The sequence below is a fragment of the Nycticebus coucang genome, chromosome 10 (genome assembly GCF_027406575.1).
Source record: "Nycticebus coucang isolate mNycCou1 chromosome 10, mNycCou1.pri, whole genome shotgun sequence".
In the NCBI taxonomy this organism is placed as follows: Eukaryota; Metazoa; Chordata; class Mammalia; order Primates; family Lorisidae; genus Nycticebus; species Nycticebus coucang.
Window position 1 is genome coordinate 17,000,603 of NC_069789.1, and position 22,189 is coordinate 17,022,791.

The 22,189-nt window shown below is 41.5% G+C and overlaps 1 protein-coding gene across 1 annotated transcript in view; it reads left to right on the forward strand.

Annotated features, from left to right (window-relative positions):
* The window catches only part of LOC128597423 (disrupted in schizophrenia 1 protein-like), a 284,982-nt gene that overhangs the window by 12,411 nt on the left and 250,382 nt on the right, over positions 1-22,189 (forward strand). The window contains exon 2 of the mRNA XM_053607790.1: positions 3,990-4,127. Coding sequence (XP_053463765.1) covers positions 3,990-4,127 — 138 coding nt within the window. The remainder of the gene's footprint in view (positions 1-3,989; positions 4,128-22,189) is intronic.

Consider the following 22,189-nt stretch of genomic DNA (forward strand, 5'->3'; position numbering starts at 1 on the left):
TTATAAAGTACTTTTATGGTACTATTTTTATGTTTAGCTATGTTCAGATGCCACTGTGTTGCAGCTGCCTCCCTCAGTACAGTAATGTGCTCCACAGGTGTGTAACCCAGGAGCAGTAGGTTATCCCGCCCAGCCCAGGTGTGCCGTGGGCTGTGTCATCTGCATCTGTGCAAGTACACTCTATGGCAGTGTTTTCAACCCTTTTTGTATTTTATCTCACAGCACACTTGAACATATATTTAAATTTCTGTAGCACATTTAAATTACATTGATCAAAAATAAAAGAGTCAAAAAAAGAATATTCTTTCCCTGCTTTGAACTTCTTTTTTTTTTTTTTTTGAGACAGAGTCTCACTATGTCACCCTCGGTAGAGTGCTATGGCATCACAGCTCACAGCAACTTCAAACTCTTGGGCTCAAGTGATTCTTTTGCCTCAGCCTCCCAAGTAGCTGGGACTACAGGTGCCCATCACAACATCGGCTATTTTTTGTTGCAGTTGACTTTGTTGGTTAGCTATCCTTGGTGAGTTCGAACCCGCCAACTTTGGTGTATGTGGCTGGTGCTATATCCACTGTGCTACTGGCACTGAGCCTGCTTTGAACTTCTTTTGAAAATAATTTAACTAATGTTCTTTAAAACTTTTCGTGGCACACCTAAGATCCTCTTGTGGCACACCTGTTGCAAATCACTGCTCTGCGGTATTCACACAACAACAAAATTGCCCAATGACACGTTTATCAGAAAGTATCTCTGTTATTAAGTGGTGTGTGACTATAATTGAAATTTGCTTTGAGTCAACTTTGAATTAATTTCCCAGCCACATGGCCTTGTCCTGATCCTGAAAAAAATGTGGAGAAAATTCTGCCTGTTCAGCCAAAACATTTGCCTGTCATGGTAGGATTTTTACCTTTTATTTGGAGGTGGTTTCAAACTTGCAGAAAAATGCAAGTAAGAGAGTAAACTGTGAAGTGAGAGCACCAGCCTCCAAAGGCAAGTCATATATTTTACAGCACTGGAGGTTGTGACAGCAGGGATCCTGGAATCCTGCCGCCTTATTTTGTAGGTGAGAAAAATGAGTGGCAGCAGCAGAGTGACTATTAGAACTGTTAGTTCTGTATAATTCATTCCTGCTTAAGATAAAGTAAATGAATTGAACCGACTCTGGTTTTTTTTTTTTTTTTTTGATCTTTCATGGCTCTTAAAAACTTAGTTTTTCAAGCAGTTACTATGATCATATTAAGTATCAATTGATCCTTAAGAATCCATTTGTTCATGTATTTATTATTGACTCATGTGACATTTATTGAGTGTCTACTTGGCCAGAATTAGGATTAGCATTAGCATACAATAGAAAAGTGTCAATTTTTGACTAAATTAAGAAAGAAAACTTGTTAAAAATAATAATTAGCTGTCAATGGAATAGGCTGCCTTGAAAGGCAGAGAGCTTTTTGTCATCAGAAGCATGTCAGAGTTAGGTGACTCTGGGGGGTGTGTGTGTGATGGGGGGTCTGCACTGGGGAGGGTGGTAGGTGGGACGGTGTTGAGAACCTGCCCAGCTCTAAGATTCTGTGATTGTTGTCCTGGAGGATTGGGACTGTCCAGGATTTGAGCTACTGTATAGATTTCCCATCCCCTGCACCCTGAGGTTTCACATGTTGCCTCCTCTCCTTACCTAGGTGGTTACATTTAGGGAAGCCTGGACAGCTCCCTGTGGTTACCTTCCCGAATGCAAGTAGGTACGTCAGCTCCCCAGGGCTACACATGTCTGGGGTTGATACTAATCATTAACACGATCATGTTCACCCGAGTGAACAAATCTACCAGGAATAGAAATGAGCATTTGACAGATGTCCCTGCGTGGATGCTAATTGCTTCCACAGGTTGAAAGGTGAAATATCCAAAGTTTAATGAGTGAATTGTGTCTGGAATGTGGAATCTGAGTTGAAATTTCATTTTCATGCATACCAACCTGACTTTTCTTTTTATAAATGTCATCTTTTGATTTGTGAGTGGATTGACGATTATTAGGCTTTACTTTTAACATAGGAGAATATATGTGTTTTGCATTTATAAATGAAAAGCATGCCTCATCTTACTCAAATACCGGCAGGAAAAAGAGTACTATTTAAGAGTGGACAAGTGAAAAAAAAAGTAAATACAGAGATAAATTGGAGGTTTTATGTTTCTAATACATGGGAAACTTAGAATTGTGAAAGCTGTTTTGTGATCACAAATCCTCCGATGAAACAAAGTTAGCATATTTCAATACAATTCTTAATATTTCTCTAGTTCCTGGTCTTAACAGCTATAGGCCAAGAAAAGTGAAATGTGAGACAGCTGTCCTTGACAATCTACAGTGAATTTAAATGGTAGATTTGGGGGATTTGGGAGCCTTAAATTACCTTGGCCCTAATAATCCTTTTGTTTTCCTTTGGTGGTGGACTTCTCTTTTAGAGGCGTGAACTTACCCATTTATTTATTCACCCATTCAAGAACATTTATTTATTTATTTATTTATTCTTTTGAGATGGAGTTTTACTATGTCACCTTGGTAGGGTGCTGTGGCGTCACAGCTCACAACAACCTCAAACTCTTGGGCTTAAGCGATTCTCTTGTCTCAGCCTCCCAAGTAGCAGGGACTATAGGCGCCCATCACAATGCTTGGCTGTTTTTTGTTGTAGTTGTCATTGTTTGGCAGGCACAGGCCTGGTTTGAACCTGCCAGCACTGGTGTGTGTGGCTGGCATTTTAGCCACTGAGCTACAGGCACCGAGCCTCAAGAACATCTATTTAGCACCTACTATATACATGGCACCATGTTGTGCATTGCAGGGTATTTAAAGATGTAGCAGGTGTTGGGCATGGTGGTGCACACCTATAGTCTCAGTGACTGGGGAGGCTGTGGTAGAAAGATTGCTTGAGGCCAGGAGTTCAGTGCTGAAGTGCTGTACAATCATACATAGCTATTGTATCTCCAACCTGGGCAACATAGCAAGACTCCATCTCTAAAAAAGAAAAGAAAAAAAAGATGTGGTAGATTGTTTTCAAGATCCATCCAGTCTAGAGGGAAGATCTAAGAGGAAGCTTGGCATTCTTTCCAAGAGGTTTAAGGGAAGTCTTAGAACTTAATGTTACCGGAATTTCTTTCTTTAGTAGGTCCTTGGTCTTGGAGATTTGAAGAATGAACCCACGGACCACCCATCAGTGGTAAGATAGGATTTTACTAGACAGAAAGGAAAGCAGGAGTAAAAAGCACCAGAACTTCTGGACTAAAGGACTAAAAAGCACTAGAGCTTCTGGCACAGGGAAAGACCAAGTGAGAAGACTCTATGTGGGCTCTTTGTCTAGGGTATTAGAATTGAGAATTATACTTGGCCAGGACTTGGCAAATGGAAACATGTTTTCAACGTTAATGAGTGTTATCGACAAACGAATGAGTGCAGTCTTGCCACCTCAGGGCAAAAGGTCAGGGCATTCCCTTCATGAAATTGCCTAGGCCTGGGAAAACTGGGGTCCACTGTCCAGGCTTGAATGGGGAGCCCTGTATCATTATTTGCCACTCCTCAGATGCTTCTTCAGAAGGCATTTCAGCCTTCCTGTGTCTTCCTGGTCCTGACCTTGATTGTGTCAGGATTCCTCTGGCCCAGCAACTCCTCCCAGTGAGGCCTGTACACTGCTGCCAGGATCATTCTCACAAAGCATGAGATCTAATTGGGTTATTGTTCCTCTGTGTAAAGGGCTCTCGAAGGGCTCTTAAAGGGCTCTCACAGACTTCTTACTGCCCCTTCAGAAAAAAAAATTTTTTTTTTGAGACAGAGTTTCACTGTATTGCCCTCCGTAGAGTGCTGTGGCATCAAAGCTCACAGCAACCTCCAACTCTTGGGCTTCAGTGATTCTCTTGCCTCAGCCTCCCAAGTAGCTGGAACTATAGGCGCCTGCCACAACGCCCAGCTGTTTTTTTTTTTTTTGTTGTTGTTGTTGTTGTTGCAGTTTGTCAGTTACGTGGCCTGGGCGGGTTTGAACCTGCCACCCTCGGTGTATGTGGCTGGCGCCGTAACCACTGTGCTACAGTTGCTGAGCCTCCTTCAGCAAAGTGTTGTCATCTTTCTTCAGGCCATCTATGGACAGGTAGGTAAATATATAAAACTGATACCCTGGTCCTTTTATTCTGTGTATTATTCTACCCACTAAGAATATACCTACACACCAAAATGTTACCCTGCATTTACAGTCTGTGCAGTAATATTCCCAGCCTTCTCTGGTTTTCTGGAATCATCTACTCTTCCTTTGTTATAGTTTGTTCTGGATATAACTTGCTTTTCTGGCTCCTTCAGCTCAAGGGACCTGTCTTGTTTATCTCCTTGGCCCCTCATCCACATGGTGCACTCATGGTTTACTTTACTCTCACTGGTAAACTTAATTATATTTCAGATAGAATAATCCAATAGATCAACCAAGTCTTTTCTAATCTTTTGAAACTAATCAAGAGTTCCAGAAGTTCAGTTTAGTTCAGATATTGATTGAGATGTACAAACCACATAGCCAGATACTGTGGAGGCTCTTGAACATTAAAAAAAGATGTTTATGTATTTGTGTATATTATATATATATATAAATTTAAGTGTTGTCCATACTCTTGAGAAGCATGTAGACCAATGAAAAGAGAATTAATTCTCATGAAGTTTCTGGATGTGTTTCATCAGAAGGATTAGGTATCTTGGGGTACACCAACATCATTTAGAAGTATTTAACATCTAGGTTGATGGCTAATGAATGTTTTACAAGGTGGATGGATGGATGGATAGCTGGATGCAGAAGAAAGAAATCCTTTAATTTATAATTTACTGAGTGCAGTGTTTACTCCTGGGTATGATATTTCTTTCTTTCTTTTTGTTTTTTTGTTTTTTTTTTTACAGTTTTTGGCTGGGGCTGGGTCTGAACTCGCCACCTCCGGCATATGGGGCCGGTGCCCTACCCCTTTGAGCCAGCCATAGGCGCCGCCAAGGGTATGGTAATTTTAAAGACAATTACTCAAGCATTGATTTCCATACCATGAGTAAAATGTGCTGCTCTTCATGCAGGAGGAGATACACAGTTCTCCATGTGTAGAATACTCTGAGTTGATGTCTTGGCTGTTGAGTTGCATTTTCTCAGTTGCTTACTTTCACAGACATTCTCTCCTCAGGCAGGTTAGTAGAGCAGGACATAGCGTGCAGGGGTGGGGAAGGCTGCAGCTGTCTGGCTGCCATGGCCAAGGAGAGTGACTCACTGACCCCGATATTCATGATATCCTCTCTCAAACCACTGGCTAATTGGACTTGGGAATGGTGGAATGAGCTCTGGACTCCTTCTCAATCATGCAGCTTTTGTGTGTCTTTCCTTACTTAAATTATAATTTGAATGGAATATTATATAATTTTAATTCACCTGTTAGATGTTTTCTTAACTCTATGATTTGGAATAATGTAAGCATACTCAATCTCATATTTATTGTATATAAATGTTTTCTGAAACTTTTTTGGATAGTATAAAGTAATATGTAATAAAAGACATTGTTTTTATTTCTGTTTTTCTCATTTTATGAAATCAGAACAGGCTCAGTGAAAATGAAAGGAGATAATCTAGGGGAGTGACTTCATCTTTGTATGAATTTATATCGACACTGTTCTTAACATTTTATTCTGCCTATCTCTAAAAATAAATAAATTACTTCTTCTTCTTCTTTTTTTTTTTTTTAAAGAGATGAGGTTTTGTTCTATTCCCCAGGTTCCAGTGCAGTGGTGTAATAATAGCTCCCTGCAGCCTTGAACTCCTGGGCTCAAGAGATCCTTCCACCTCAGCCTCCCAAGCAGCTGCTATCTCTCCTGGTCAAGCTGTAATTTTTGTAGAATCTGAGTCTCACTGTGTTGTCCAGGCTACTCTCAAACTCCTGGCCTCAAGTGAGCTTCCTGCTACAGTTTCCAAAGTATCTGGGATTACAGGTGTGAGCCACTGCACCCAGCTATTCTGATTTTTCATGAGTGAAAGACTCCCCCTCCTCTTTTTTACAATATCCCAATAAGAGGCTGCCTTTTACAATAAAATGAATAATTACTAATTATTACAAAGCCAGGGAAGAGATGAGTCCACTAGGAATTTAGTGGTGAGAAACCCCCCCCTTGGGAATGTCTTTACATTAATCTAGGGCCATTGCTTCTCGAGGGCAGACTTTATCATTTGTCTTCTTACCATTTGCATTAGATTTATAGTAGGAATACAGATATTGAGTTGCAGTTGATTTAAAACAACGTGTAATATATCCACCAGAGCATGCAGGAGTAGGTAGCATTGCTTACCGACCAGGGGTCACAGAGAGAGGCTTGGGCAGCACTGGGACGAGAAAGGGGAACACGGGGGAGGTGTCTTAAACTTGCTTTGGCTCACAGGCACTCTCTTTATATAGATTGCCTGTTTAAGATCAACAAAAGTGACAAAAACCTCTAAAGGAGTGTCCATTTTCATGAGAGAAAAATGTCAGTTGCTCATATCAAAGCACATTATTGTGATTTTCATCAGAAGTGGATTTAGGGGACTGGTGGAGCATGTGGGGGGGGCTGCAGCACCCACCACACCAACCCTCCTGCACCTGCTGCTCCCAACATTTCCGTGTTCTTTCTCCCGTGAAGTTCATCATTTATCCTGAGGAGCAATGGTGCGTTCCTGAAGCACTGGACAAAGGCATCTTCTCATGGAAGCACAGAAATACATTCTGAAGACACATTTCATTTAAATTGTGATGAAATACTTCACCTTACTTCTTGTCGTGGTGGATAAATGATGGTTAATCACAACTGGCCTAGTGGCCAGGTGGGAAGGACAGTGGGTGAGGTGGTGTGGGGGATGCCAGGACCCTGGGCAAGTCCCCTGATCTCTCTGCACCTCAGTGTGCCCCTTTATAAAAACAAGGATGATAACATCAGCCTTCAATTTAGAGAACTGTAGAAGTTTAAATATTCAGTATGATCCTTTCTGTCAGCAGTGGTCGCAATCTGTAGCATTTATATGTAAAGAGTTGCTTTTATTAGAACTTGCTGATATTGCTCCCAACACCAGTCCTGCCTATCATTGGTTTGTTTTAAAGCTTGTCCAGTGATCTGTGGCTCCGTGATGTCCTAACCCAGGACCACGACCCCTTCTCTAAATCACATTAGTGTCTCTGCAGCAAACAGATGCTTGTTTTCACAAAGTGGGATAAATGAAGGCCCTAAATGGCCTCACATCTGTGTGTTTGATGTTCTCCCACTGTATAAGTTAAATGTGGTTGGATTACTGTCAAATGCATTAGAGAAAGCCCGTGGTTCTCGGAAAGTTTGGATTTCAGAATTAGAGATGATGCCTCACGGATTTGTCTTTAATCGTTGTTATTATTTTGCTGGCTCTCCTCCCTCTTTTCTTCCTGTGTTTCCAGTTCTTAGCCTCAGTTACTATAGTACAACTCTGCTGCTTACAGGGTGAGCAGAGGAATACGCGGGTGTGTCGGGGAAGATGAGCACCAGACACGTAGAGGAAGCCCTGCTCGCCCCCAGCTTCAGCTCACTGGCCCTCCACAAGTGCATGGCGGTGTGCTCTGGGTGGGGGTGCCTCCTGGACTCAGCTTTCAAAACTGTGCTCACCAGGACTTCCTGGATGTTGATCCTTGGTCTGACACCTGGATTCTCCTGCTTTGCCTACCCTTTTTGGAGGGCCCACTTGTGTAGACTCCTTTGCACTGAGTTTGATTCTTCTCTTGACGTTGTCTCTTGGATGAATCCTTTGGTGCCACATTTATCAGCCTGAGGACAAAATATAACCTATCTTGTATCCTGACAGTCCTACAGAGACCCTGCTGCTCTTGGAGGGTGAATGGGATCAACTGCTGTCATTAATAGGCCTGAATGGAAGGGGTAGGAATCAATACCAACCACCAATGACAATCCTGGTGAGCCACTCCTTTGGCCTGTAGGAAACCGTCTCAGGCTTTGTCTCTTTTGATGCTGGTGATGAGAGGGCTTAGTGTGGGTGATTGATAGTGAATGGTCACAGACTGTGAAGGCCCCTGCAGCATCTCTCTGTACCTCAGTGTGCTCGTCTGTGAAAACAAGGATAATAACACCAGCCTTCGCTTCAGAGAATTGTGAAAGGTTAAATATTCAGCATGATCCTTTATGTCAGCAGTGGTAGCAATTGGCTCTGCTAAGGGAATTTATAGTTCTAGACCTAGTAAATCTTTGTTTTTCTCCACTGTGTGATATAATTTTGGTTTTGCCTTTATAAAATTTCATCTATATGAAATGTTAACTCTGTAGAATTCTTCATTAGGATGTTGCATGGAACCTGGTTTCTCTCCATCCCTCTGGTCTCAGAAAATTCATCACTCTTGCTGGTGTAATTTCATACCCAAAGAGGGCATTGTAACCTTAGAAGATGTTCGATTTAGCAGCATGCCTGCCGTTGCTTTTTCCTCTGAACACAGAGTTTTCCTTTTCCTTTTGCTTTTCAGGTGTTTTGGCTCCGGGGAGGAAATAGTCACAGTTCAAATTTTATTTAATAAAAGCATTATGAAAATATGCCCATTCTGAGCACATGTTGGAACAGTAGAGGACTTGCCTTATTGCATTTCATCCAAACTGAGCTGTCACTGTGGGCTATTTGCACTGAGGGAGAGCTTCCGTGAAGTTGGGGACTTGGCAGACCAGTTGGCTAACCCTTTGGGTGTTCTTTCAGCCTTGTGTGCAGTGAGTGTGGGAGTCAAGGCAGTGCAGAGATAATGCCAGTTTGTTCTCTGGAACCCCAAAGGAGCCAGAGTTAAGGGAACTTTTTGTTCCTCGAGTAGAAAAACTCACAGGAAATCCCAGTTTCAGATTCCTAGTCGGCCTCCTTGTCCCTTCAGATCTGACCTTGTCTAGCCCTCCTATGGGCTAGGCAATGACTAGCACAAGCAATAAGTAAATGAAAGAGTGAAGAGCACCATTCACGGTGGCTTGCTGTGTGCACTACCCTGCAGGCAGAGGGCTTCCACGCGAAGCTAATTGGTGGCCAAGTTCTCTTAGCAATAAAACAAGGCCAGTGAAATGAAGACCATGCTAGCTACCTCATACTGTTAGGAGAAATGACTGTGGTCCTATGTGTAAAGTTCCAAGTATGCCCAGTGTCTGCCTCACTGTAGCACTCACTTTCACTACTGAGGAGCTATCATTAGATTTCAAATCTCTGCCAGCTCTTCTGTCATTTACTAGGTATAAGATGGGGAACAAGCCATTTAATTCTCTCTGTTTGTAAGCTGGGCAATAATAATGCTTATTTCCTAAGACTGTGGTGAGGCTCACGTGAGGTAACAGTGAAAGCAGCAGTGTGTTATGTGGTCTGCAGATGTCCCCCATGTGTGATGTTCCCCACTGTGTGATGTCCCCCACCGTGTGATGTCCTCCACCTTGTGATGTCCCCCATGTGTGACGTCCCCATGTGTGACGTCCCCCACTGTGTGACGTCCCCCACTGTGTGACGTCCCCCACTGTGTGATGTCCCCCACCGTGTGATGTCCCCCACCGTGTGATGTCCTCCACCGTGTGACGTCCCCCATGTGTGACGTCCCCCATGTGTGACGTCCCCATGTGTGACGTCCCCATGTGTGACGTCCCCCATGTGTGACGTACCCCACTGTGTGATGTCCCCCATGTGTGATGTCCCCCACTGTGTGATATCCCCCATGTGTGATGTCCCCCATGTGTGATGTCCCCCACGGTGTGATGTACTCCACGGTGTGATGTCCCCCACTGTGTGATGTCCCCCATGTGTGGTGTCCCCCATGTGTGATGTCCCACACTGTGTGATGTCCCCCACGGTGTGATGTACTCCACTGTGTGATGTCCCCCACTGTGTGATGTCCCCCATGTGTGGTGTCCCCCATGTGTGATGTCCCACACTGTGTGATGTCCCCCACTGTGTGATGTCCTCCACTGTGTGATGTCCCCCATGTGTGATGTCCCACACTGTGTGATGTCCCCCACTGTGTGATGTCCCCCATGTGGGATGTCCCCCACTGTGTGATGTCCCCCATGTGGAATGTCCCCCACTGTGTGATGTCCCCCATGTGGGATGTCCCCCCCTGTGATGTCCCCCACTGTGTGATGTCCCCCACTGTGTGATGTCCCCCATGTGGGATGTCCCCCACTGTGTGATGTCCCCCACTGTGTGATGTCCCCCATGTGGGATGTCCCACACTGTGTGATGTCCCCCACGGTGTGATGTCCCCCATGTGTGATGTCCCCCCCGTGTGATGTCCCCCACTGTGTGATGTCCCCAATGTGTGATGTCCCCCATGGTGTGATGTACTCCACTGTGTGATGTCCCCCACTGTGTGATGTCCCCCATGTGTGGTGTCCCCCATGTGTGATGTCCCACACTGGGTGATGTCCTCCACTGTGTGATGTCCCCCATGTGTGATGTCCCACACTGTGTGATGTCCCCCATGTGTGATGTCCCCCATGGTGTGATGTCCCCCATTGTGTGATGTCCCCCACGGTGTGATGTTCCCCACTGTGTGATGTCCCCCATGTGTGATGTCCCCCATGGTGTGATATCCCACACTGTGTGATGTCCTCCACTGTGTGATGTCCCACACTGTGTGATGTCCCCCATGTGTGATGTACCCCATGTGTGATGTCCCCCACGGTGTGAGGTACCCCACTGTGTGATGTCCCCCACGGTGTGATGTCCCACACTGTGTGATGTCCCACACTGTGTGATGTCCCCCATGAGTGATGTCCCCCATGTGTGATGTCCCACACAGTGGTACCAGCCAAGCGTAAGTGGCACCCTGGCACTGAGGATGGCATGGCTTTTCAAATTCATCAGCTTGGGGGTTCCAGCTTTTTTTCTAATTTTCCCTCCCTAAGGGGACACTTTTTTATAGTTCCCCACCCTAGAGAGGGTACCTTTTAAAAAAGTTGCACAACAATACCATGTGTGCTAGTAGCCAACTAGCAGATGTTGTTATGAATGTAGTAGACAGAATCTTCTGGGAAGGGTGCATGGCATGCTTTATCTGGCTCCAACTTGGTTATTTCACTTTAATTTTAATGATATTATTGCCACAGAGTCAGGAGTAATTTTGCTGTTTTCTTAATTCTACGTTTTCTTCAGGATTTTTCTTAAGGCCAGGGAGTATCACTTCTACCTCCCTTCTTCACCTCTGCCCTGCGCATGTCCTGCAGAGTGGACATTTGTTAACCCAGGTTGGAATAGAATGGGTGGGAGTGTAGGCTGGGTGTGGGTTATTCACCTGTGTTCTCTTGGCTCCTCACTCACCTCCCCATCCAGCCTTCTGTGCCTTGCTCTCTACTTCCAGGACTGGGTGTCTAAAGCTACCTATCCCTGGCTCCCCTCATGTTAAATTCTTCCAGCGTGGAGGGAGGGTAGTTGGTGGGCTCTTACCTAATGTGCACAAAGCAAGGGTACATTTCAAAACAACTACTACAAAAAATGAGTAAGTGAGGTGATGGTTATGTTAATCAGTTTGATTTAAGCATTCCACATTGTATATTAAATCATCACATTATACCTTATAAATGTATACAGTTATGATTTTTTTTTTTTTTTTTGCAGTTTTTGGCCGGGGCTGGGTTTGAACCTGCCACCTCCAGTATATGGGGCCAGCACCCTACTCCTTTGAGCCACAGGCAGCACCCTACAGTTATGATTTAATAAAAATTAAATTAAAAAAATTTCTGTCAGTCGGAGGTACTGGGTTGGTGGGAGACCAGAGGTGGGAGGAGGAGAAAGCCTTCCTAATTCCGGGTTTTCTAGTTGGACTGTTGCAAGCAGTTGCTGTAGTGCTGGTAAGGATCCTTGACTGGAGACCTGTTAGGAAGCTCTACTCTTGATTGATGTAGCCCTTCCTTGGCGGTCTCAGCGCTGACTGGCACAACCTGTTCAGTGGTACAGCAGGTGAAGCAGTCTCAGGGGTATAGCTCAGGAGCACCCTTGTCTAGTATTTAGCTGTTGCATCTTTCTTTTTTTGCTCCTGCTCTCTCCTTCTGTTCTCCTTCAGTTCTGGCATACCTTTGTAACCTGTTGCCTGTGTTAAATTTCCTCTGTTTGTTGTGCTTGGACTGGTCTTGGTTTCCCCACATTTACTGTGTGGGACTGTTATTCTGCTGGGTGCTTATGGGCTGGGCACCCTCCCTAGGATCTTTGCATAAGTTACTCCTTTTTGTTTCCATCCTCATCACACATGTGGGATTACTACAATAGCCTTTTCTTTTTTTTTTTTTGGCCGGGGCTGGGTTTGAACCCACCACCTCTGGCATATGGGACCGGCTCCCTACTCCTTGAGCCACAGGCGCCGCCCTACAATAGCCTTTAAAATAAATTTTAGCCGTTAGCCTTGTGTTTTTCAACCTTTTAAATTTCATGGCACACTTAAACCTATAGTTGAACTTCCAAAGAACACTTAAATTATGTTGATCCAAAAAGAAAGCATAAAAATGAATATACTTACTATACTTTTAACTTCTTTCAAAAATAATTTAATTAATGATCTTTAAAAGTTTTCATGGCACACCAGTTGAAAATCGCTGCTCTAGTCTCTTTCTGTTCACTGTGGACATTATTGGCAGTTTAATTTTCCTGGAACTCTAGTTCACCTCATTCACATTTCTGCTTAAAACTCTATTTTTGTGACAGCTATTTAGCAAAGATATAGTCACTAATGATCTAAACCCCAATGGTGAGAATTATAACCTAGAGCCACCTTTTTTGGAGGTGCAGATGGAGAAGTCTGCATTATCAGAAGCCATTCTTTAATCTGGGCTGGGAGGAAGACTGGTCGCTCAGGGGCAGACACACCAGTCATTGCTAGGGTGGGAAAGATCTCAAAGCCTGGAGCTCCTTCCTTCCCTTTACTTGTTCCTTGTTCAATGCAAACCAGGGTCTCTAGGACAGGGGCTTTCATTGCATTGGCCTGTTCTCCTCTCCTGGAGGACAGTAGCCAGCGTGTAAGGCCTGCCTGATGTCCTGAGTTAGGGAGGACAGAGACTGTCAGTTTAAATCATGGCGCTTCTTAGAAGCTGATAGAATAACTGTGAGAAGTGAAGATGCAGTGTGAGCCTAAATAAGGTGGTTATTATCTTGAGAGGGGGGGTCTCTCACCCATAGGTTTTCTGACTCGCTTGAAGTAATGTCTTTAAGAAATTCAATATTGAAGGGGTTGGAGAGACTGTCTTGAAGGAAATGGAAGGGACATCACAGGGTCAACTGGAGGAAAAAAGAAAACATTTAATGTTCAAACACAGCTTTATTATTGATTGATATATATATATATATAAACAGGTATTGAAGGGTGGCACCTGTGGCTCAGTGGGTAGGGTGTAGGTCCCATATACTGAGGGTGGCGGGTTCAAGTCCAGCCCCGGCCAAACTGCAACAAAAAACAGCTGGGTGTTGTGACGGGTGCCTGTAGTCCCAGCTACTCGGGAGGCTGAGGCAAGAGAATCGACTTGACACTATGGCACTCTACCAAGGGTGATAAAGTGAGACTCTGTCTCTAAAAAAAAACAAAACAAAACAACAACAAAAAACAGGCATTGTAAAAATTGAATAAGCCTGAAAAACATAGGAAGAAGAAAAGATCACTGAAGTCTCACATTTCTGACTGTTAAAATTTGGGGAACATCCTTCTAGAAGGTTCTCAGAGCTGGGGTTACCCACACTTTCAACTTCAGAGGAATGGATGATGTTGCACTTGTTTTCTAACCTAATTTCTCCTTACAGTATAGCACGGACACGTTTTCACGCCACTACTGCTTTACATTATAATTTCGAATGGTTACCCAGCGTTCTGTGTTTGCTCCATAATTTACTCATCCAGTTGCATTAAATCGGAATGTTTGTAGTTGCTGACCTGTAAAACATGCCAATATTTATTACGTTGTTTTTAAGGTGATGTTAGTTCTAAAACAGATCATCTCAAGTACCAGTGGTTTAAAACCTTAGAAATTTAGTTCTCCCTTAGGTAAAGTTCAGTTTCTTTCTTCATTTACTGGTGATTACTTTGAGGTACCACGTGTGAGTGGTGGGGCTGCCCTTCTATACCTGGCCATTGCCACCCAGCCAGCAGAAAGTGGAAAAGAGATGGCCCATGACGTCTGGGAAGGTTTTATGCAGCAGAATCGGAAGTGGCAGCTACTCCAGGCGTGCACCTTCCATTGGCCGGGATTAGTCACGTGGCCACAGAAAACTGCAAGGGAGGCTGGGAAATGTCACCTAGCTGTGTGAGCAGAAGGAAAATGGAATGAGTTTGGTGAACACAAGCCGGTCTCTGCCAGAGTTCCCCCTCCTGGTTACCAAATCCCTGTTTTGCTTTCCTCTCATACACAGAGCACACCCTTCTAGAAGGAGCCCCTGGGTCAGCGTTCTGGCGTCTGGGTGATGTGCGTGTCCACGGGAGGATCCTCATGGTTCCATGACTTGTGAACAGAAAAAGAAGGAAGTTGTTTCCTCTTCCCCAGCTCCTCCTAATTTTCAGCGATGGAGCAGGGACAGTATAATATCCCTAAAAACTCCCATTTGGAACAGGGTAAAGCAGGAAATGCTCATTTGTCAAAGGCTTACAGCAGCCTGGAGTCCAGCTGGTCAGGGAGGGGGAAGGTTCCCAGCCAGAGGGTGGGAGGACTTTCTTGATTAGACCTTGATTCAGCTCTCTAGAAGGAGATCTCTTGTCAGTTGGTCTTCATGGCCCACGACTCTGTCTTGGCAAGTTCCTTCTTGTGCTTCAGTCTCTGTGGCTACCTGGGAAGTGGTTGTGGGGGAGCGTGCCCTCTTTAGGACCGCGCACAGCTTTTTCAGCCTTCTGGTGCCAAGGTTGTTTTAAGCCTCAAAGAAACAAATGCTTTTTTAAATTGTATTTTTAGTCTGGGCTCATGGTTTCTCTGGCCATGTATTTCTGTCAAAAAGTTGAGAAGGTTCTGTTGTGTTTTTTAAAAAAAAAATTAATTTTATTTTTGACAAATAATTAACATGTTTCTGGGATACAGTGTGGTGTTTTGAGACATGTATTCATTATGGAATGATTAGACTAAGTTAATTAACATATCCATCACCTCACATACTTTTTTTGTGGTGTGAAATTCTCTTAGCAATTTAGAAATATATATCACACTAGTCACATGCTGTGAAACAGATCTCAAAAACTTATTCCTCTGTCTAGCTGAAACTTTGTATAGTTTGATCAACATCTTCCATCCTGCTTACCACTGTCCCATCCTTGGTGACCACCATTTTACTCTCTACTTCCAGGAATTTGATTTTTTTATGTTCTACATATAAGTGAGATCATGTAGTATTTTTTTCTGTGCTTGGCTTAGTTGGTTCTGTTTTGTTTTCTTCCATTAAGTTCTTTATCCCTAAGATTTTTTTCCTATGCGTTATTATCAAGGTTGACTTATTGGGAAGGTGTTTTTACCCTGTACTCTTCTCTCTCAATGAGATGGTGACTACTTTGAGATTCTAAGGCTCAGGCAACATTTTAAATCAGTTCTTTGCTATAGGACTCAGATATTGGGGCTTTGTCACGCAAAAGTTTTAGAATCTTATTTCTTAGTGCTTGAGAGTTAGAAGCAGTAATCTTTTCCAACCCTAATTTCTGGACTTTACTCTGGGCTTATGCTTGAAAACCAGCAATTGAGCATATCTCTTTCTTTCATATTACCTTTACTATTTTCTTTCATTGTATTACTAATTTTCTTCTTTCCAACTTTTTCATTAGAGCTACAAACCTGGACTGCCACTGCATATTACAGGTCTCCATCTTTTCTGGTTTCCTTACTGTCCACTGCCTGATCACTAAGCTAGTGCTTTTTGTTTTAGGTAATACTTTACTATCAGGCACCAATGATGTCTATGTTAGCTAACACCGCCCCCCCAAATTCTCAGTTTCAAAGTTTTTCTTGTTCTTATGAATTACGTTTTGAGGCAGGGTTATTGTCTACTGTATTTAGTCATTCAAAAATTCAGGTGGACCGAAGATTTGTTATCTTTTAAAAAAATAACTTAAGTAGAGGGTGGCACCTGTGGCTCAAAGGAGTAGGGTGCTGGCCTCGTATACTGGAGGTGGTGGGTTCAAACCCAGCCCTGGCCAAAAACTGCAAAAAAAAAAAATATATATATATATATTTGGGCAGTTTGGTTACATAGATGAATTGGATAATGGAGAAGATTAGGCTTTTAATATACCAGTCACCTGAATAGTATGCATTCTACCCCACAGGTACTTTTTCAAACAGCACCCCATCCAACCCTCCCTTCTATGAGTCTCCAATGTCCACTAAGTCACTCTACGTGAGGAGGCATACCCATTGCACAGCTCCCACTCTTAAGTGAAAAAATATGGTATTTGGTTTTTGTTCCTGGATTACTTCACTGAGAATAATGGCCTCCTGTTCCATCCAAATTGCAGCAAAAGACATCATTTCATTGTCATGATGGCTGAGTATTATTCCATGGTGTGTGTTTCACATTTTCTTTGTCTATTCATCAGTCATTGGGCACCTAGGTTGTTTACATATCTTTGCAATTGTGAATTGTGCAAAAATAAGCATGGGTGTAGTTGTCTTTTTTTGCAAAACAAATTCTTTTTTGGGGGGGATTTCCAGTAGTGGGATTGCTGGATCAAATGGTAGATCTACTTTTAGTACTTTGAGAAATCTTCATAATGTTTTCCATAGAGGTTGTACTAATTTATATTCCCACAAAAAAATGTATAAGCACTCCCTTTTCACCACATCTGTGCCAACATCTGTTGTTTGTTGACTTAGTCATGGCCATTCTGATACTGGTAAGGTCGTGTCTCATTGTGGTTTTAATTTGCATTTCCATGATGATTAGTGATGTTGAACATTTCTTTATATGTTTGGCCATTTGTATGTCTTCTTTTGAAAAATGTTTGTTTATGTCTTTTGCCCACGTTTTAATAGAGTTTCTTATTTTTATCTTCCTGATTTGAGTTCCTTATAGATTCTAGATATTAGTTCTTTGTTGGATGTATAATTTGAAAATGTTTTCTTGCATTCAGTATTTATTCTGTTAACTACTTCTTTTACTGTGCAAAAACTTTCAACTTAAGTTGCATTTATTTATTTTTGTTTTTGTTATATTTGTTTTTGGGATCTTAGTTATAAATTCCTTGCCTAGGTCAATGTCCATAAGTTTTTCCAAAGTTTTCTTCTAAGGTTTTTGTGGTGCTATTTTTACATTTGAATCTTTAATTCATTCATTTTAAGCTAATTTTTGTATATACTGAGAGATAGGCATCCAGTTTCATTTTTCCACATATGACTTTCTAATTGTCCCAGAACAATTTATTGAATAGGAAGTCCTTTTCCCTGTTTTTGTCTGCTTTGTCAAAGATCAGTGGTTGGAGGTGTATGGTTTTATTTTTGGGTTCTCTGTTCTGATCCATTGATGTATGTGTCTACTTTTATATAAGTACCATACTGTTTTGGTTACTATAGCCTTGTAGTATAATTTGAAGTTGGGTAATGTGATGTCTCTGGATTTGTTCTTTTTGCTTAGGATTGCTTTGGATTTTTGGCTCTTTTTTGATTCCACATGAAATTTAGTCTTGTTTTTTCTATTCTGTGAAAAATGATTTTGGTGTTTTGATGAGAATTGCATTGAATCTGTCAATCATGGGTAATACAGACATTTTAATGATGTTGGTTCTTCTAATCCATGAGCACTGGGTGTTTTCTGTTTGTTTGTGTCATTAATGATTTCTCTCATCAGTGTTTTGTAGTTCTCCTTATAGAGATCTTTGACCTCCTTGTTTAAGTATATTCCTAGGTTATTTATTTATTTATTTATTTTTCAGCTATTGTAAGTGGCATTGAGTTCTTGATTTGATTCTCAGCATGGCTGTTACAAGTGTATAAAAATGGTACTGATTTTATACATTAGTTTTGAAATGTGAGACTTTACTGAATATATTTATTAATTGTAGGAGACTTTTGAAGGAATCTTTAGGCTTTCCTAGATTTAAGAATATATCATTGATAAATAGGGATAGTTTGATGTCCGCTTTTCTGATTTGGATACCTATTATTTCCTTTTTCTTGTCTGATTGCTCTGGCTAGGACTTCCAGAACTATGGTGAATAGAAGTGGTGACAGTGGGGACCCTTGTTTTGTTCCAGTGAGTAGGGGGAATGCTTTCAACTTTCTGGTATTCAGAGTGATATTGGTTATGGATTTGTCATATATGGCTTTTATTAATTGGGGTATGTCCCTTTTATGCCTAGTTTGTTGAGGGTTTTTTTTTTGTATGAAGAAGTGGCGCTGGATTTTGTTGAATTCTTTTTCTGCATTTATTGAGATGATCATATGTTTTTGTTTTTAATTTTTTTATGTGGTGAATCACATTTATTGATTTACTTATGCTGAACCTTCCTGTATCTCTGGGATGAAACCCTCTTGATTATGATAAGTTCTTTTTATGATGTGCTGTTGAATTTAATTTCCTAGTATTTTGTTGAGGATTTTTGCATCTATGTTTGTGAGAGATATTGGTCTGTAGTTTTCCTTTTTTGTTATGTCCTTTCTGGGTCTTTGGTGTCAGGGTAAGAGTGGCTTTGTAGAATGAGTTGAGGAGAATACCTTCCTTCTTGGTGTTGTGGAATGGTTTCTATAGCATAGGTGCTCATTCTTTTTTTGTAGGTCTGGGAGTATTCAGCTTTGAATCTTTCTGGTTCTGGACTTTTTGTTATTGGGGAAGTTTTTTATTACTGATTCAACCTTGCTACTTGATTTCTATTTCTATTTCTTTCTTATTCAAACTTGGGCAGTAGTGTGCTTCCACAAACTTATCAATTTCCAGGGTGGCTCAAGGAGTAGGGCGCTGGCCCCATATGCTGTGGGTGGCGGGTTCAAGCCTGGCCCTGGCCAAAACTGCAAAAAAACCCAACAACACGGGCAGCGCCTGTGGCTCAAAGGAGTAGGGCACCAGACCCATATGCTGGAGGTGGTGGGTTCAAACCCAGCCCTGGCCAAAAACTGCAAAAAAAAAAAAAAAAAAAAAAACAACAAAAAAACCCCAACAACAACAACAAAAAAAACTTAACAATTTCCCCTAGATTTTCTTCTAGTTTGTGCACAGAGGGGTGTTTGTACGAGTCTCAGGTAATCTTTTGTATTCTCTTTAATCATTTATAATGTATCCTTTTGCATTTCTGATTGAGGTTATTTGATTCCTCTCTCTTCTTTTTCTGGATAGTTTACCTAGTGGTCTGTCAATTTCATTTATTTTTTTTTCAAAAAACCAAGTTTATTTCATTGATTGTATTTTTGTTTTGTTGTTTGTTTTAGTTTCATTTAGTTCTGCTCTGACTTTGTTATTTCTTCTTTTCTGCTGGCTTTGATTTGGGTTTAGTTTGTTCTGGTTTTTCTAGTTCAGTGAGATGTGAAATTAGGTTGTTAATTTGTGATCTTTCTTTTTGTTGTAGGCAAAATGAGTTTCATTGTTAGCACTGCTTTTACTTTATCCCAGAGATTTTGGTAGCTGTGTCACCATTGTCATTCAATTCAAAATTGTTTTTGATTTCCATCTTGATTTTGTCATTGATTCAATGATCATTCAACAGAAGGTTAATTTTTATTGTATTTGTGCAGATTTGAGAGTTTCCCTGGGAATTGATTTCTAGTTTTATTCTACTGTGGTCTAAGAAGATATATGGTATTATTTCACTTCTTTAAAATTTGTTGAGGACTAACATATACTCTATCTTGGAAAATATTCCATGTTCTTGTGAGAAGAATATATATTCTGAAATTCTGGGGTAGAATGTTCTGTAAATGTCTGTTAAATGTACAAAGGCTGATACAACAGAAATACAAATGTTTACTCCAGAATTTCATTTAAGTCATGCATTTCCTTGTTGATTTTCATTTTCTTTTCTTTTTCTCATTTCTTTCTTTCTTTTTTTTTTTATTTTGAGACAGAGTCTCACTCTGCCACTCTGAGTAGAGTACTGTGGTGTCATAGTTCACAGCAACTTCAAACTCGTGAGGTCAAGTGATCCTCTTGCCTCAGCTTCCTGAGTAGCTGGGAGTACAGGTGCCTGCCACAATGCCTGACTACTTGTTGTTTCTTTTCTATTTTTAGTAGAGATGGGATCTCTTCTTGCTCAGGCTGGTCTTAGAAGTTGAGCTCAAGAAATCTACCTGCCTCAGGCTCCCAGAGTGGTAGGATTATAGGCATGAGACACCATGCCTAGCTGTCTTTGTTGATTTTGCTGCCTCAATGATCTCTCTGGTTCTGTCAGGGAAATGTTGAAGTCTCCCAATTTTACTATGTTGCTGTTTATTTCATTTCTTAGGTATACTCGTATGTAGTTTATGACTCCAGGAGCTCTGGTGTTGAGTGAATATTTATTTAGGATTGTTATATCTTGTTGAATTGATCCCTTTATCATTATGTAATGAGAATCTTCATCCTTTTCATTTTTGTTGATTTGAATCTGTTTTGTCTGATATATGAAGAGCTACTCCTGCTTGCTTCCTGGTTTCAATTTGTATGAAATATTTTTTCCCCTTTACCTTGAGTCTATGTGACTCTTTATGAGTTAAATGGGTTTCTTGGAGACAGCAGACATTTGGGTTGTGTTTTTTAATTCTTTCTGCCAATCTATATCTTTTATGTGGGCTCTTTAGACTGTTACATTCAAAGTGAATATTGATAGGTGAGGCACTGCTCTAGTCATAATGTTGATTGTTACCTATTTGCCCTCCATTTTCTCTTGTGTTACTGTTTATTATAGGAGCTGTGAGTTTTTACTTTGTTGAGTATTTTTATACTGGTGAATAGCGATCATTATTTTTGGTATTTAGAGTACATCCAAGCATTTCTTTCTTTCTTTTTGTTTTTTTATTAAATCATAGCTGTGTACATTAATGTCATCATGGGGCACCATGCACTGGTTTTATAACAATTTGAAATATTTTCATCTAACTGGTTAACATAGCCTTCCTGGCATTTACTTATTGTGTTAAGACATTTATATTCTACATTTACTAAGTTTCAAATGTACCCTTGTAATAGGCACCGTAGGTGTGGTCCCACCAATTACTTTCCCTCCAGCCATCCTCCCCCTTACCCACCCCTCCCTTTCTCGTTTCTCCATATTCTTAGGTTATAATTGGGTTATAGCTTTCGTTTGAAAGCTATAAATTAGTTTCATAGTAGGGCTGAGTACATTGGATACTTTTTCTTCCATTCTTGAGATACTTTGCTAAGAAGAATATGTTCCAGCTCTATCCATGTAAACATGAAAGAGGTAAAGTCTCCATCTTTCTTTAAGGCTGCATAATATTCCATGGTGAACATATACCACAATTTATTAATCCGTTTGTGGGTCGATGAGCACTTGGGCTTCTTCCATGACTTAGCAATTACGAATTGGGCTGCAATAAACATTCTGGTACAGATGTCTGTGTTATATTGTGACTTTTGGTCTTCTGGGTATAAACCTAGTAAAGGAATTTCAGGATCAAATGGCAGGTCTATTTTTAGGTCTCTAAGTGTTCTCCAAACATCCCTCCAGAAGGAACGTATTAGTGTGCATTCCCACCAGCAGTGTAGAAGTGTGCCCTTTCCTCCACATCCACGCCAACATCTCTGGTTTTGGGATTTTGTTATGTGGGGTACTCTTACTGGGGTTAGGTGATATCTCAGAGTAGTTTGATTTGCATTTCTCTGATGATTAAGGATGATGAGCTTTTTTTCATGTGTCGAAAAGATCGCAAGATCGCAAGATTGATCTTGCGTCGGTCTTCTTTAGAGAAGTTTCTCTTCAAGGGCCTTGCCCACCCTGAGATGGGATCACGTGTTCTTTTCTTGTTAATACGTTTGAGTTCTCTGTGGATTCTGGTTATTAGACCTTTATCGGAGGTATAACCTGCAAATATTTCCTCCCATTCCGAAGGCTGTCTACTTGCTTTACTCACTATGTTCTTGGCTGTGCAGAAGCTTTTTCGTTTGTTCAGGTCCCAGTAGTGTATTTTTGATACTGCTTCAATTACCTGGGGAGTCCTCCTCATAAAATATTCACCCTGGCCTGAGTTTTTGTATTCAGTCAGCCAACTTGTGCCTCTTTAGAGGACAATTTAAGCCATTCCCATTAATTG